Source organism: Selaginella moellendorffii, unplaced genomic scaffold (genome assembly GCF_000143415.4).
Source record: "Selaginella moellendorffii unplaced genomic scaffold, v1.0 SELMOscaffold_114, whole genome shotgun sequence".
Lineage (NCBI taxonomy): Eukaryota > Viridiplantae > Streptophyta > Lycopodiopsida > Selaginellales > Selaginellaceae > Selaginella > Selaginella moellendorffii.
Genome location: NW_003314375.1, coordinates 145,483 through 161,305, shown reverse-complemented (window position 1 = coordinate 161,305; position 15,823 = coordinate 145,483). Strand labels below are relative to the sequence as shown.

The 15,823-nt window shown below is 43.1% G+C and overlaps 5 protein-coding genes and 2 non-coding genes across 9 annotated transcripts in view; 2 read left to right on the top strand and 5 right to left on the bottom strand.

Annotated features, from left to right (window-relative positions):
• Window positions 1–575, bottom strand: part of LOC9633753 (warthog protein 6) — a 2,078-nt gene extending 1,503 nt beyond the window's left edge. Inside the window, exon 1 of the mRNA XM_024664817.1 lies at window positions 450–575. Coding sequence (XP_024520585.1) covers window positions 450–575 — 126 coding nt within the window. The remainder of the gene's footprint in view (window positions 1–449) is intronic.
• An 8,824-nt stretch (window positions 576–9,399) lies between these two features.
• LOC112342678 (warthog protein 6-like) lies at window positions 9,400–10,575 on the bottom strand. Its single transcript, XM_024664844.1, has 4 exons — window positions 10,536–10,575; window positions 10,124–10,182; window positions 9,855–10,071; window positions 9,400–9,805 (listed from the first exon to the last, which is right to left on the bottom strand). The coding sequence occupies exons 2-4, from the start codon at window positions 10,163–10,165 to the stop codon at window positions 9,483–9,485; spliced, it is 582 nt and encodes a 193-aa protein (XP_024520612.1). The 5' UTR covers window positions 10,166–10,182; window positions 10,536–10,575; the 3' UTR covers window positions 9,400–9,482.
• Window positions 10,500–11,805, bottom strand: LOC9634424. 3 transcript variants are annotated; one of them, XM_002990973.2, is made up of 6 exons: window positions 11,476–11,805; window positions 11,331–11,424; window positions 11,082–11,203; window positions 10,887–11,027; window positions 10,727–10,828; window positions 10,500–10,659 (listed from the first exon to the last, which is right to left on the bottom strand). In XM_002990973.2, the coding sequence occupies exons 1-6, from the start codon at window positions 11,785–11,787 to the stop codon at window positions 10,612–10,614; spliced, it is 819 nt and encodes a 272-aa protein (XP_002991019.1). In that variant the 5' UTR covers window positions 11,788–11,805; the 3' UTR covers window positions 10,500–10,611. The 3 variants fall into 3 exon arrangements, 2 of the variants coding, with proteins under 2 accessions (XP_002991019.1, XP_024520611.1); XM_024664843.1 differs by having other exon boundaries at window positions 10,727–10,825; XR_002991050.1 differs by having other exon boundaries at window positions 10,887–11,004; window positions 11,082–11,424.
• Window positions 11,806–11,834: 29 nt separating this feature from the next.
• Window positions 11,835–11,906, bottom strand: TRNAW-CCA. Its single transcript has one exon. It is a non-coding gene; the product is annotated as a tRNA-Trp (tRNA).
• Window positions 11,907–13,448: 1,542 nt separating this feature from the next.
• On the top strand, window positions 13,449–14,239 carry LOC9633752 (alcohol dehydrogenase). Its single transcript, XM_024664815.1, has 2 exons — window positions 13,449–13,833; window positions 13,907–14,239. Exons 1-2 carry the CDS (start codon window positions 13,449–13,451, stop codon window positions 14,203–14,205), a joined length of 684 nt encoding a protein of 227 aa, XP_024520583.1. The 3' UTR covers window positions 14,206–14,239.
• Window positions 14,240–14,626: 387 nt separating this feature from the next.
• TRNAP-AGG lies at window positions 14,627–14,698 on the top strand. Its single transcript has one exon. It is a non-coding gene; the product is annotated as a tRNA-Pro (tRNA).
• LOC9634423 (warthog protein 4) lies at window positions 14,693–15,743 on the bottom strand. Its single transcript, XM_002990972.2, has 4 exons — window positions 15,581–15,743; window positions 15,453–15,520; window positions 15,185–15,401; window positions 14,693–15,130 (listed from the first exon to the last, which is right to left on the bottom strand). The coding sequence occupies exons 1-4, from the start codon at window positions 15,672–15,674 to the stop codon at window positions 14,793–14,795; spliced, it is 717 nt and encodes a 238-aa protein (XP_002991018.1). The 5' UTR covers window positions 15,675–15,743; the 3' UTR covers window positions 14,693–14,792.
• Window positions 15,744–15,823: the final 80 nt, after the last annotated feature.

Below are 15,823 nucleotides of genomic sequence, written 5' to 3'. Positions count from 1 at the left end.
GCTACATTCCAGTTCTTAAGATTTGTGCAAGACTTGGAACATGGAAACAGCCACCAAGTGTCTTACTACACTGAGGTCTCAGCAAGCAAGCCATATTAACTTACTGTGCACGTCAACCAGACATGTCAATAGATCTGTGTTATATTAATCAATGTGTAGATTGGAAAATGATCTTGGCAAAAAAACTAGTGACCCACTAACAAAAAAGCCTTTAATTCTGGCCTTTCTTCACTAGGTTGTGAGCAAACTGAAATGCTCAAGAGCAAGTCAAAAGCTCAAAGAGGAACTACCCAGTGATGTCACCGTAAGTCCTGATATGTATTAAGGCTTATACCACCCAGGGAGGGTGTATGATCAAACTTGTTGTGACTGGCCCACGTATCACCAGCCTGATAGCTCAACCAAAAAAATGTGGAAATGTGGAAGCATTGGCTAGGGCTTTGTCAAACTCTAGCATTGATCCTGCCCATAGGCAGTCCCAAAGGAGCTGCCAAAGGTACAAGCATGATATGTAGAAGCCTTGGGGAAGAGTTTTTGGAGCTACGATGCCACACTCCCCATTGTGCAGTGGCCATGGTGGCCCGAGCTGGGCAAGCTTGATGAGCTCGGGTGGTGTTATGGCAATTCTTGCAATAGTGAGAAGTGAGTGTTTTTTACTTTTGTGTTTGCTACTTTTTGCCATCCTCAACCCATCTCTCGTTTAGAAACCTTAGTTGCTAATAACCCAACCCAATTTTAATGTTGATATCAGCCCTAAAAACCTTTAAAGCTTTGGAAAAAAAAAAAAAGTTACAACTATAAGAATTCACTAAGAGAGAGTTGTTATTAGAAATGGAGTCACTAATAGAGAAAAGATCTTTATATGCTTTCTTTGGGCTTCAATTTGATCAGGTTATAATGTTATAAAGGGCTCAAAGTATAAAATCACTTTGGGTTATAGTGATAGAGGTTTTTTAGGTGTATTTTGTACCAAATTTGATTATAGAAGCAAGAGGAGTTTGTAATAAGTTCAAATGATGTAGCAATTTGGAATAAAGTGGTTTTTTCTTCAATAGCAAATGAGAAGTTGGACTTCACTATTCAAACTTAAGGACATTTAACCCTAAATATCCAAATATATTTAACTGATTGGAAAAAGGAGTGCACTCTTGTTCATGCGTCTTTTTCCTTCATATTTAAACTTTATAAATTATCTATCAAGTTGTTCTCTTCGGTTATTTATCATTACATTTCTTTGCAAGTTCACACTCTCGTGAATGAAAGCTAAGAGCCAAAAACTCTCTTGAGAGCCCTGCTCTTTTGACACCTTACCCCTCGGGTCAAGCCCAACTAGAGAAAATTGGACTTGTTAGGTGTTAATCAACATATAGTGTAATTCCCCTAGCCAATCAGCAGAGTCAAACCTAAAATCTGCTTTAATACCAAATGTAAGTTTTTGAATTTGGATTTTTTGGGAGGTTACTCAACCTAGTATTATTCAAACCCAAGGACGTTTAGCCCCAAATAGGTGACTAATTTTTCCATTTTACTTTAGTCACTTAACCACACCTCCGACCATTTGGAGGAGTTTCATTCACAACCTCCATAAGTCCAATTCAAGACTTGGGGCTTGCTAGCCCTGAGAATGGCATTCATGCCACTCAACCTTTGCACTTGGTCTAAGTGCTCCATGTGTCCAATCCCATGACCGACACCCCAAGGTACCATCGACATATCAACCTATTACACTAAGGCTATGCCCATTCACCTTGTCACACTGGTGGTCCAACACCACTTGCCTCGCAGTTCTGTCTCTCAAAGACTAGGCCATTTGTCCATAAGTGATCCTCCCAGATCCACTCCTTAGCATCTTATAAGCAACCAAAGGGAACGACTCGAGAGACGATCCATAGGGGTTCAAATATAGAGGGAAAGGGCCCATGAATAAGAGTGCACCCCCTTTTCCAATCGGTTAAGGGTCTTGGGATATTTGGGGTTAAGCGTCCTTGGGTTTGAATAGTACTGGGCTGGGTGACCTCTCGGGAAGTCCAAACTCAGGAGCTTACACATCTTTAGGATGCCCGTAGATATAGGAAATAGTTTTCCCCAACATGTTTTTTCCAATCCTCACCAAGTCCTTTTCTGTCCATGGCCGTGTTTGCTAACACTATCATTGGACCAAGGCCCAGAGGTCCGACCACTAAGTCCCTTTGTTCTCTAAGACTTCCTTGTCATGTGACCACATCCTTGGTCACTACACCAGAGGACTATTCCTCTTCCTTTCCACCATTCGGGACTCTAGGATAACATTTTGGAACACTGTGGCCCTACGCGAGCCTCATGGGTACTCTCCCCGCCTTCTGCCTTTGGGTGCTCTAGCCATGGGTTTAGAGCGAGGTTCCATTAAACCACACCAGGTATCCAAGTAGGTAGTGCCTCCCACAATTGGATTGGGAACATTGACCATTTGATCTCCCGGGGGAACTAGAGCCGGCTCTTGAACACTTCACCAAGCTACCCCGCTTGTCGGTCTATATTCACTCTAGTCTTGGACTTCCCAACTCATCACTCAACACCTGAGTACAGCCTTCCTGGGCCAAACTGGCCTTTCCTAGTTAAATTGGCTCCACTGGGCTCCAACCCCTACATACTTTTGGAACCCCCTACAGCGCCCCCTCCCCCCTGCTTGGGGGACGATTGCTTTGGGCTTTCACCCAACTGTCTGTATTAGTATTCGGACTCGGACTCGGACTGAGGACTCGGGACTCGGACTTGAACTTGGTCTTAGTCTCGGTCTTGGACTCGGATTTGGACTCGGTCTTGGTCTCGGACTCGGACTCGGACTCGGTCTCAGTCTTGGTCTCGGTCTCAGTCTCAGTCCCGGTTCCATCTCAGTCTCTATCTCAGGCTGCATCTCGGCTCCATCTTGGCTCCATCTCAGACTCCACCTCGGGTCCATTTCAGACTCCATCTTGGACTCCATCTCGGGTCTATCTCAGACTCCATCTCAGACTCCATCTTGGGTCCATCTCAAACTCCATCTCGGACTCTATTTCGGACTCTATCTCGGGTCCATCTCGGACTCCATCTCGGGTTCATCTCGGGTCCATCTTGAACTCTTTCTCGGGTCCATCTCGGACTCCATCTTGGACACTTTCATATGTCATGTAATGGTCCTCTTGTGTCCCTTTTTTAGAGACTCACTTATTGCTCGCTTTGTGCTCGTTCCTCGAGCCTTTTGTTGGGAGTTCCACTCCTACTCTCGACCTTTTGAGTTAAAGCTTTTAGTCCAAACGTGTTACGCTCATTTGGCTTTCCCTTCAGCCACTACCACGTGGCACCCTTTTGGCTCCACTTTGGGGCTTAGGGATTTGTGTCTCACACTAAAGCCTTTAACCGATTCAAAAAAAAGGTGCACTCTTATTCATTAGCACTTTACCTCTATATTTAAACTTTATAAATCATTCTCTTTAGTTGTTTATAGAGCCATATGCATCCTTGGCAATAGCAAGCTCTTTAATGGCAGACTCAATAAAAAATGTAGATATAAAAAGACATATAGATAGTGGATCTATTTTTGAGGTACTAAAGTCTATAAGTTGAAGTTGAAAAATAATATCATGTTTACAAAATATCAGTGGATGGTATTGGACTTGGAGTTGATCTCGTTAAGTAAATGCAGCTAAATATGGATTTGCAATACTCTTGGGTGTGCTTTGATCATAAACACAAAATTCCCGAATGGTCTACAATAATTGTCATTATGTATGATTCAAAATAAATATATATTTATTCAACTCTTATATTAATAATGTATTTTATAAAAAAGCACAATCTTTGATGATGATAGCTGTTTATGAGATGAAAGGAAAAGACACACCAACTCAAGTTCTTTTTTGGACATTGTTGAAGAAAATATACCAAGTTGAAACAAGATCTTCAACACCACTAATGTTTTATGGTTTCATGAATGATGAAGCGCAAATAAATTAGTGAGCTATTAGCCAAACAAGTTTTAGTCGGCCAAGAGAGGAGTTGCCTTTTCCATTGGGAGCAAAGTGTATATAGACATATGGAGAAATGCATTTAAGTTAAATATTGTGATGATGTTGTGAATGTGACTTCGACTATCGAAAGTTACTTATTAGCTAATCCTTTCAAATATTCTTTCCTTACTACTATGACGGCAGAAGGTCGATATTGCTAGACCCTTTATCAATCCTTCTTATGCTAGTGGAGTTAACTAGGTATTTCGAGTGTATTTAGACCGGACAAGCATAAGGACGGAATTCCTATATACTATTAATTAAACATACTTAGCCGGGTAAGGAGTTCCCGTCTCGTTATGTTTTACATTGGCTAATGACAAGAACTTTTGCATATTGAGATTAATCCCTCAATATTGCTGGATGATAATTTACCATGTCTACCAAACACCTTCACTATTATGCCCTTTGTGTTAGTCTTATTCTAGTCCCAAATGCTATTTATGGAAAGTGTCTAGATTTGCTAATTTGGCATATCTCCAGAATGTAGAGATTGTTCTAAACACAATAGTGTTCATTCTGTATCCAAATTCGCAATCTAGGGACATTCCATATTTAATAAGTTTTAAACTTATCCCAGAAACTAACTCCTAATATTAAGGGTAGCTAAAGGTGAAAGCTCAAAGCGTGTGTTCCTCACCAGGGAGGGGTAGGCTGTGGGGGGTTTTAAATGTATAGTAGAGGATAGTGGGTATGTCGGGCATGGCTGACCAACCTGAGGCATAGTTTAACTCTCGCTTGCATACTTGTCTTTGTTCTGCATCCGTTTGGGTCTAAGCCTAAGTTCCATATTATGCTAGTTGATGGAGTACCCATATCTTTACATTAGGCAACTGGTATGCTAAAATAGCATCAAACTCTGTTTGACTTCGTTATATGTACTGGTTCTAGCATTGGGATGCTAAATGCTCTAAGACTGTTCTAAATCACTCCATGCTCCTGTCCCTTCGCTCCTTGGGTTGTACACTTGGGAGTCATTCCGTGCTCTAGTGCCTTCGTTCCTTGGCTCCATGCTTAGAAGTTTGGCTCCATTCTTTCATTTAGTGGCCCAAAGCCTTGAAACTCGTTGCACTACTGTCCTTTGGACATGTGGTATATAATACATGGCACATGAAAGGTTTAGGCTCCGCTTCATAGTTATCATATGGTAAATCATCATAGGATAAAGGGTTAAAACCATATATACTATAAATGAGCATAAGTAGTTGTACTAGAGATTGTAAACACTTTAGAAGATGCATAAAAGCAATATAAGTTTATAAGCTTATGGTGGGCTAAAGGTAATGCTTATGAGAAAGCAATTCTAGAACTATAGACTTGGTTGGTATGATGGTTTATTCATTTTCCATATTGGGGGACTTTAGTTATTTATCAAGTGAGCAAGTATTAGCATTGATCTTTTTTGTTAATTTTCTTTCTATTATAGATGAGTTTTGAAATAGTTGCTACCCAAATTCTAACAATAAATCTTATTAAGAATTACCATGTGATGTGGCTAGCAAAAATAAGCAACTCTAAACATGTATCTCTATTTGAAGCTTGTTGGAATGACTTGGTGATTTCTATCCTATCCCACAACCTCCATAAGTCTTATCTGGACTTCGGGCTTGCTAGCCCCAAGAATGGCATCCCTACCATTCAACTTTTGCATTTGGTCCAAGTGCTTTATGTGCCTAATCCCATGACTAGCACCCAAAGGTACCACTAACATATCAGCCTGTTAGGCTAAGGCCATGCTTATTCACCTTTACTATACTAGTGGTCCAACACCACTTGCATCACAGTCCCATCTCTCAAAGACCAGGCCATCCGTCCATGAGTGGTCATCCTAGATCCACTCTTTAGCATCCTTAAGATGCCTACAGACATAGGGAATAACCTTCCCCAATCTCTCTTTTTCGGTCCCCACCAAGTCCCTCTTTGCCCATGGTTGTGTTTGCCAACACTGCCACTGGATCAAGGCTCACAGGCTCAACCACTAAATCCCCTTGTTCTTTGGGACTTCCTCACCATGTGACCACATCTTTAGTCACTACACCAGAGGACTGCTCCTCTTTTTTTCCACCATCTGAGACTCTAGGACAACATTTTGGAAGACTGTGGCCCTACATAGGCCTCATGGGTACTCTCCCCACCTTCTACCTTTGGGTGCTTTAGTCATAAGGCTAGAGCGAGGTTCCATTGAGCCACACTAGGTATCCAAGTAGGTAATGCCACCCATGTTTGGACTGGGAGTATTAACCATTTGATCTCCCAGGGGAACTAGAGCTAGCTCTTGAAAACTTTACTAAGCTACCCCACTTTGTCAGTTCGTATTCACTTTAGTCTTGGACTTCCCAGTGGTTATCTCATCACCCAACACCTGGGTATAGCCTTCCTAGGCCAAACTAGCTCCACTAGGGTCTAACCCCCACACTCTCCCTACTATGCTTTTGGAACCCCCTGCAGCTCCCTTGGGGGACGATCACTTTGTGCTTTCACCCAACAACCTGTATTAGTATTTGAACTCAGACTCGAACTTAGTCTTGGTCTCGATTTCGAACTCGAACTCGGTCTCGGTCTCGGTCTTGGTTCCATCTCGGACTCCATCTCAGGTCCATCTCAGACTCCATCTCAGATCCATTTCGGACTCCATCTCGGGTCCATCTTGGACTCTTCCACGTGTCATGTGTTGGTCCTTTTGTATCCCTTTTTGAGAAACTCATTTATTGCTTACTTCGTACTCATTCCTCAAACACTTCCTTGGGAGTTCCACTCCCGCTCTCGACTTTTCGAGTCGTAGTTTTTTAGTCCAAACGTGTTACACTCGTTTAGCTTCTATCTCAACCACTACCATGTGGCACCCTTTTAGCTCCACTTTGGGGTTTAGGAATTTGTGTCTCATAGGAATTTGATCTACAATAAAACCTTTGAATCTTTGAAACTATCAGAAGGAAATGACAAGTAAGTGAATCGATGCAACTAATAGATTTGCACCATCCCAAATATGAGTATGGTACTAGAGAACAAAGAGGACTAGTGCTTCTAAGCAACCAAGAGCTTAAGTGCTTCCAAGTTAAAGAATAAAAGTTTCATAAGATTGAGTGGGTTATATGTCGACCTGGAGTAGGATCTACAGTCAAGTATCTTGTCTAGATTGGAGGAAAATTATATGGTAAATAGATTACCATAGGAACCCTATGCACTCCAACATTTTATTTTTTGGGGATAACAATAATATAGTCATCCTCTATGATCAGTTTATATGGTTTTGTCTAATAAAAGTTCTGCATACATGGTCTCTTGTAACACAAATTATCCAAAAACCAAAACATACATAGCCAATTGAAAAAAAGGTAAATTTGACAAATATGGAACTTTAGACTTTAGTTGAAGCAGGCTTTAAATTTGAAGAAAACACTTTATAGTACACTATTCTCAAAAAGATCCAAAAATAAAAAATAAAAAATAAAAAATGTATGAAAATTATAAATACTTGATCAAAGGAAACAAAGGCAATATACTCAAAAGCATTACAGTTGAAGGTGGAAGCTAAAAGTGTCAACATCAAGTAGCAATATTGTCATCACGAGAATATAGTTCTCAATTATAGAATTGATATTTTAAATGAAGGTTTACAACATCATAATCAACCAATTCTAAATTGCACTTCTGCATACTTTTTTCAATATCAAACTTTTAATATATATTTTGTATATTGTATGCTTCTTGGGATGGATCCAAATGTTAAACTTCAGATTCATCACCTTGCAATATCTTAACATAAGGTGTTCATGACATTGAAAAAGAATTAGATATTAGTATTGTATTCAAATTTAATATAAGATAAATAATTTTTATTTATAAATTACATCTAAAATAACATATGACATTTCTTATAATAGGGATTTTATGTAATAATAATAAATTAAATATAAATATACATTATAAATTAGAGGATGCTTGCTTAAATAATTAGTATAAATACTAATTATTAAATATTAAAATAATAATTTCTTCTTTAAATGAGTTGATAAGGCAAAACCTCTATTAAATAGCAAGTATTGCTACTAGATACTGATAGTTTACACAAATCTAAATATTTTTAAAATTATTAATTTTCTAAAATCTTAACAAAATATTTTCTTAGTGTGCTAGAATATTCTTAAAATATTCTTGTCAACGGCTATTGACATTGTATTGTCAAATCCCCCACGGGCTATAGTAGATACTTATAGCTGAAGAACCCCACAGCTGTGGTAAATGCCTATAACTGAAGAACCAACAACCAACATCAATTCCTTTGCATCTGCATAAATGAACTCATCAGCCTCCTCAAAAACTGCCCTCCACAACAAGTGTATCACAAACTCTAGCCTCATGATCATCCATGTCAAAACTTGCATGCAATGCATCCAAACTCTTCGTGACCACTGTCTGGTCCTCTGTGGGTGTCTCCTGTGACTCCTCAAGTGGTGCTAGAATCGAGAAAGAGGCTGGACAAGTCTCCAGCTCACTGGATTTCTCAGCCTACTGGGACTGAGCAACCCTTGTTCAACCACTCTCTTCTAAGTGAGCAGCAAAATCCAGTCGGCTTTAGTGAATTTTCTTTTCTGCTTTGTTCTTTCACTTTTCTTCTTCTTTTTAAGATCACGTGGCTTCATTTGAGTTGGGGTTTCCAGTCTTGAGGTTGCATTAATCTTGCTCGTCCCTGAAACTCATGCTTTCTCCAAGTTTTTCTCAAGGTTCTAAAATTTTCATTCCATACTTTCACCATTCAGTCACTTCCAAGGGCGTTGCCCATTCTGATACCCTGATCACTTTCATAACTTTTTCAGGTTTCACTTCACACCATCTTTGGGACACAAGGCCGTGACATTCTTCTCAACACGCAGCGACAAACATCACCACAACAGGACAAGCCTGTTGCAAGTTCTCTTTGCAACCAGGATGCACTGTCACTTTTGGAACATCTTTCCTCTTTGGACCTGGGTATTCTGTTAGCTACAAACACCAGTCCATGTTCTTGATCCAGACTGGCTTACATCGCTCTCTTTGGCTCCTACGGCTCTGTGGATATTGCCATCTCGTTGCCGTGGCATTTTCGAAGGAGTTAGTCATAACTTACATTCCTCATGGCCACTTTTTTGCCACCCAAACAAAAGAGAGGCTCAAGGGTGTGCATGCTTGAGTTTGATGGCTTCTCTCATCCCGCTTCCAGGCATGACAACTCTTTTGCTCTTAAATCTATCTCATCGCTTCCACACATCCAAATGCTGCTCCGTACGTCTCCAGCCCAGGACGAGCTACGAAAAAGAATATCAATATGTTAGCAGCAGCTTGGGGAAAATTAGCGCACACTGGATGCTAGTCATCCCTGGCTTCGAACCCAAGCTACCGGATAGAGAGCTTACACAGCTTTGCTTAACAGCAACGAAATTCACTCACATTTACTTCGATTATTTACGTCTGCTTTGTCTACGCCTTCGAGGCCAGCACAAGTCCGGCAATTGCAGAAACGCTTCCTGCGTACTTCGTTCCAAACTCAGCAACGTTGACGCAGGAATCAATGGCGCCATAGCCCTTTGCATAGATTTCCTTGCCGACGATGTTGTAGATGGCGCGAACTGGAGCAAGCACCGCCTGGTATGCATATGGCAGGTACTCGGTTGCACCGACGGCATCAAAGATGGAATCCAAGAACCACTCGCTGTGAGCCGATGCTAGAACGTTGTTAACCATAATGTTGCCGGAGAGAGTGAGTGGGTTGTAGAGACCGAGCTTCTCAACCTTGGAGATTTCTGGAAGTATCAAATTGTTAATAGAAATGAAAGTTCTTTCTTTCCTTACCAGTGATTTGGGATGATTCCCAGAGAGAGTCTCCGACCTTGAGATCCTCAGCTCTCTTGTACACGAGGTTTCCCTTGATGTCAACAGGAACAAAGTGGCCAGCAGTGAGCTCCAGCATGTTTGAAGCGCTGTGCACTTGGAAAAACTCCGAAATGGCGTCGGCATCCTTGTGGCCGAATGCATACACATCGGAGAAAGCATTGTTGCCCACTGCAACCTGCACAATTTTGTGCATATTTATTAAAGTCCAAAGTCTAGCAAATATTTACTTTGTCTCCAACACTGAGCAACTTAAATTCCCCTGTATACATCTGAACAGTTGCATCTCCTGTGATAGTTTGGAAGTTAGATGGAGAAATATTTCTTGAAAGTCCTACGCAATGAAAGAGAAAAGGAAGAGGACAGCGCTGGCTTGAGCCATTTAGAACGAAAGATCACAACATAAAACTGAAGTCTGCAATAACACTGTAAAACAGGTGTTAAATAGTAGCAAAAAAAGCATATGAAAGACCCGAAATTTCAAACAGACAGTATCATTGAAAATATGCTCTATCACATTGAACATATGATAGACACGAAATTTCAAACAGGACGTATCATTGAAAATATGCTCTATCATATTGAACAAATAGACAAATCGGTCGGTGAGAAGAAATCAGTTTTAACTTTTCATTTACTTACATGAACATAACATTGCGCCACGGATCCAATTTGTTCTATACACATAACATGGATTCCAAATCCTCGTACGTTTCGTTCAACGCTTTGGTGATTGCTGTTGAGCTTCAACGAGAACTTCTATTCTCTGGAAAACATGAAAAAGATAGCACAAGAACATGTGATATCAGAAGAAAACTTGCATGCAAATTAACCTTGAGAGAGTTTCTTATGTCCTCAAGCTTCTCGAAGAGCTTCTCGCTGCTGTTGTCACTGTAGCTATAGCCAGCTTCTTCTTTGAGAGGCAAATAGCCCATCTACAGAAAAAGAAGGAAAAAGAGTATGCATGAATTTTTTATACGCAAGTATACTAACCTGCCAGGAAGACAATCCAGTGCCTTGGCCCCAAGTCCAAGCACTCGATTTGCTCAAGGAAGGCTGGACAGGAAGGTCTTCCACGTCGTGATCATTGAGACGAGGCAGAGGCTTCAAACTGGAAGCAACCATCAGCACAACCTGAAAGAATGTTTGGTTTTGCTTCTTCGTTTTTTCCTAGAAGATAGTCCTTACTTTTCGGAAGAGCGTAGGATTTGCCAGTCCTTGAATCTGCACGTCGTCGCTCGGAGAAGGCTTGGATCTCCCGGCAATTTCGATCCTTAGAGATGAAAGGTTGAAAGCCGATTGCATGCATCCTGCGAAGAAAGTGAACGGGAATCACACTGTCTAAACCACGCACCGAGAACTTAGTTTGAAAGGTTTGAAAAATCCAACAAGCCGGAAGCTCTATCCTAGAATGAAAATAAAGAAGAAAAACGAAACCTTGCTCGATGACAACGTCAGTCACGAGAGGTAGCATCAGGCATTTTTCCGTTCGATTCACTCCAAAACATGGAAACCAAGCTGGTCTCGAGACCTTAGAAACAAGCAAATGAAATTCAAGCTTATGAGTCGTAAGAAATAATACCTTGTAGACAATCGCATTGTCGGTCACATAGAGCTTTCGTGATCTAAAATCGCTCCTCATGATGGATCTCCTCACGGGCAAGTAGAGAAGCATAAGAATTCCCGCTCCCCAAGCAAGAACTAGCAGCAGCGAGATCAAGCACCATTGGACAGAGTCGTAGTTCACAAATCGGTCCTCCATCTCCTCGAATGAAGCCTTGTAAATGATCCTCCCGACCTGCGCGCTCTCCTCGTCGCCGTCCTGTACGGGATCATCGAGGAGCCGCGCCTCGCCCTGGATTTCCTCCTGGAGCAGCCTGTCGAGCGTCCCCATTCTCTCCAGATTCCAAAAACCCTAATACGCATAGATAAAATTTCTAATGAACCCAGCGTGATTCGAACACGCAACCTTCTGATCTGGAGTCAGACGCGCTACCATTGCGCCACGGATCCATTTTACTTTACGTTTAAATGTAAAGAATATTCTCTTTTTAATTCAAAACCCTACAGTCCGTGTGAGGTTTACAGGCTCCCTGGCATCTGAACAAGTCCCTCAAGAAAGAACTATCATCGTCAGTGGAGTTCCCACCAAAGGACTCCCGAACTGTTAACCACAGGTGGAAATCAAGTGCGTCCAAGTTACGTGGATTGCTGTGGCCTAGGAGCGCCTACAAGAAGAAGAAGATTAGAGGGTGTCTAAGAAATAGGAAACCACAACGAGCCAAGTGTTTCACACACCTCTTACAAGCCGGAGTGGAAATCGATGATTCGCAAGTTAACAAGGGCTCCAGAAGAAGGGAAATGCTGTCCAGATGGTGGAGGTGAAGGTCTGTAATTGTGGGCGTGAGCTTGAAGAGGCTCACCAATTTATCGAGCTCCCAGGATCCAGAAATTTCCAAGCTCCAGAGCATGTCACATTTCCTGTTGAGCTTAAAGCAGGTGTTGATCTTCAGGACTTCCAGGCTCTCCGATTTGAAACTGAGGCAGATGTCCTGTGACAAGTTGCCAACCTCGAGGGTAGTCAACTGGGTGTCTAGGAAAATTTCGAAAATGGATCCCTGCCATATCCCCAATATCCTCCCCAACAAGAGGCTGCCACTTGACACCGTGAGCCTGGACAGATGCTCAAGAATATGGACGCAGATCCTCAAGCAGCGGGCAAGCTGCGAGGAGCTCCTCGAGCACATTCTCGTGGATTGAAGAGCCGCAGGCGCCGGAGAGGCGATTCATTCACGCAACCTTCTGATCTGGAGTCAGACGCGCTACCATTGCGCCACGGATCCATTTTACTTGAACATATCCAAAACCAATATGGACGTGGTGATCCGAAATATTTCGGTGCTCGAGCTCCGCGATTACCAGGAGGAGGAGGATTATCATCGAGATTAGCGCTACCGCCTTCTTGACTTGCCTTTGGAGCTGTGCTAAAACCTGCAAGAGAAAGACCACGCCTCGTGTGGTTTTCGAGCGGGGGTGGTATACGAGTACCATATCAGTGCTTGATGCGCTTTTGGGCTTTTTCTATCCCAAGTTAATTAATAGTTTAGAATATATTCAAAGCATCCATCTGGAAGTTTGTTGGAGATTCCCCTAAAACCCAAAATGGGCTTTTCTGGCAGCTCTCGATCGTTTCAAAGTAGCTTCACACACTGATTTCTACAGGGTGCTTTGAGGCTCACCAGCACCACATTTTCAAGCAATTCAGCAAAGCAATTTTATTTTTGTCTACGCCTTCACAGATGGGCTTTCTTGGCAGCAAACTCCACAATTGTGTGCACCCCTCTTGCACTCAAAACCCTTGAGAAATCTACTCCTTTGGTCTCAAGAAGGAGACAGTTATAGATTGCAATTGAGGGTGTCCTCTGAGCAGCAAACATCCCCACGAAGACCAGCTGCTTACCCATGTAAATCATTGCCACATGGAGAGGATGATCTAATTTGAATATTCTTCTTTTAACTGGGTGAATTCTAACGAACCCTAAATATTTTCCCACTATGATGCGAGCTATGGTGTTTGAAGCTCCTGGAAGCGCTCTCAAGCTCACGAAGCTCCCGATTCCAGAGCCTCGCGACGGCCAGGTCCGCGTCAAGGCCTCGGCGTGCGCTGTGTGCCGCACGGATCTTCATTGGTATGCGCCAGGCTTTGATTTCCTTCCAAGAATCGCCGCGCAGGTCGACGGCGAGCTCAAGGAGCCCAATCTTCCGATAATCCCTGGTCATGAAATCGTGGGACTGGTGGATAAGATCGGGCGAGGCGTGGATCGCTTGCAGTTTTCAATTGGAGCTAGAGTGGGAATTCCTTGGCTGGGAAGAACTTGCGGGAGCTGCAGCTACTGTGTGGATGGAGCTGAGAATTTGTGTGACGAGCCAGGCTTCACAGGTGAGAAAGCTTTCAAGTTCTTTATTCTTCGTTTCCAGTTCTTCTTTGCATGGAAAAAGATTCTTTCTTGCAGGCTATACGATCGATGGTGGCTATACCGAGTACGCTGTTGCGAACAGTGCCTACTGCTTCTCCCTTCCGGAGAATTACCCGGACGTGAAAGCCTCTCCACTCCTTTGCGCCGGTCTCATCGGCTATCGATCGCTCAGGATGGCTGGGATCACGCCTGGAATGCCCAAACCCCGCAAGTTTGGAATCTATGGATTTGGAGCTGCTGCTCACATTGCTGCTCAGGTACACCGAGCTCTTCCACCGCTCTCGAATCGTACAAAAGCTTTGGATCTTCCAGGTGTTGAGACACGAAGGCCATGAAGTGTATGGTTTCACTCGACCGGGCGACGTAGAGGCGCAAGCTTTTGCTCGAAAGGTTGGAGCCACCTGGTCGGGCGATTCCACCGCGTCGCCTCCACAACTCTTGGACGCCGCCATCATCTTTGCTTCGGTGGGGTACCGCTCGCTCTGGCAGCCATTCGCAAGGGCGGGGTGGTGGTTTGCGGCGAGATTTACATGACTCCAGTCCCCTCGATTCCATACGCGGCGATCTGGGGCGAGAGGAGAGTGCTGTCGGTCGCGAATCTCATGCGCTTGGATGCCATCGAGTTCTTGCGAGTGGTTTCGAGCATGGAGATCAAAACGGAGACAGTGGAGTTAAGATTGGAGGAGGCAAACGAAGCCCTGCGAGCGGGAAGCTCACCAGTTCTTGTTCCAGGGATCTAGATGGAGGTAACAAGTTGGGCATTTGGTCTAGTGGTATGATTCTCGCTTAGGGTGCGAGAGGTCCCGAGTTCAATTCTCGGAATGCCCCAGCAATTTTTATGTTTTTGCTTTAATTTCAAATTAAATTCTGAAATATATACATTCTTTACGGCTTTAAGTTGACTTATTTACTTTTGGGATGTTTAGGCCTTGGAGGCCAGCACAAGTCCGGCGCCGGCGATTCCAACCGTGAGAGCAATGCTTCCTCCATACTTGGTTCCAAACTCAGCAACGTTGGCGATGGAATCGATGGCGCCATAGCCCTTTGCATAGATCTCCTTGCCCACGATGTTGTAGATGGCACGAACTGGAGCAAGCACGGCCTGGTATGCGTATGGGAGGTACTCGGTTGCGCCGACGGCATCAAAGATGGAGTCCAGGAACCACTCGCTGTGAGCTGAAGCTAGAACGTTGTTAACCATGATGTTGCCGGACAGAGTGAGTGGGTTGTAGAGACCCAGCTTCTCAACCTTTGAGATTTCTGTGGAATGTAAACAAGTGTCAAAAAAGTAAAATGATATCATGAAATTTGTACCCGTGACTTGAGATGATTCCCACAGAGAATCTCCAACCTTGAGATCCTCAGCTCTCTTGTACACGAGCTTCCCATTGACATCAACAGGAACAAAGTGGCCTGCAGTGAGTTCCAACATGTTTGCGCCACTGTGCACTTGCACAAACTCCGAAATGGCATCGGCATCCTTGTGGCCGAATGCGTACACATCAGAGAAAAGATTCTTGCCCACTGCAACCTGAAAAACACACCTCACCAATTTCTAGAAGCTGCAATGAGGTCAATTCACCTTGTCTCCAACACTGAGCTCCCTCATGAACTTAAATTCCCCAGTGTACATCTGCACAGTTGCATCCCCTGTGATAGTTTGGAATTTAAATAGCTATCATGTGGAGAAATATTTCTTGTAAGTCCTACCTGGGAAGCATCCAGTGGTATTGGTTGCCACTGCAATGCTTGCAGCAAGGGCAATGAAAGAGTAAAAGAAGAGTAGAGCCTTGGCTTGAGCCATTAGAGCTATACTTCTATAATTTATCTAATAAGCTAGAGAACCCTTGAGATGTTTTGTTACCACTTCAGAGCAGAGCTTTCTCTTATAGCACCAAGCAAAGTATATGACATGCAGTGTTTTGTGCACCAACTTTTCAAAGAATTCCCGAG

Excerpts from the sequence above, each read along its gene's own strand:
- LOC112342678 (XM_024664844.1), bottom strand. The coding sequence starts at position 10,165 with ATGTATACAGGGGAATTTAAGTTGCTCAGTGTTGGAGACAAA. Across the intron at positions 10,072-10,123 it reads TGCTCAGTGTTGGAGACAAA|GTTGCAGTGGGCAACAATGC; the intron begins GTAAATATTTGC and ends AAAATTGTGCAG. Across the intron at positions 9,806-9,854 it reads GGAATCATCCCAAATCACTG|AAATCTCCAAGGTTGAGAAG; the intron begins GTAAGGAAAGAA and ends TGATACTTCCAG.
- LOC9634424 (XM_002990973.2), bottom strand. The coding sequence starts at position 11,787 with ATGGGGACGCTCGACAGGCTGCTCCAGGAGGAAATCCAGGGCGAGGCG. Across the intron at positions 11,425-11,475 it reads ACAATGCGATTGTCTACAAG|GTCTCGAGACCAGCTTGGTT; the intron begins GTATTATTTCTT and ends CTTGTTTCTAAG. Across the intron at positions 11,204-11,330 it reads TGACGTTGTCATCGAGCAAG|GATGCATGCAATCGGCTTTC; the intron begins GTTTCGTTTTTC and ends CTTTCTTCGCAG.
- LOC9633752 (XM_024664815.1), top strand. The coding sequence starts at position 13,449 with ATGATGCGAGCTATGGTGTTTGAAGCTCCTGGAAGCGCTCTCAAGCTC. Across the intron at positions 13,834-13,906 it reads TGACGAGCCAGGCTTCACAG|GCTATACGATCGATGGTGGC; the intron begins GTGAGAAAGCTT and ends TCTTTCTTGCAG.
- LOC9634423 (XM_002990972.2), bottom strand. The coding sequence starts at position 15,674 with ATGGCTCAAGCCAAGGCTCTACTCTTCTTTTACTCTTTCATTGCCCTT. Across the intron at positions 15,402-15,452 it reads AGCTCAGTGTTGGAGACAAG|GTTGCAGTGGGCAAGAATCT; the intron begins GTGAATTGACCT and ends TGTGTTTTTCAG. Across the intron at positions 15,131-15,184 it reads GGAATCATCTCAAGTCACGG|AAATCTCAAAGGTTGAGAAG; the intron begins GTACAAATTTCA and ends TACATTCCACAG.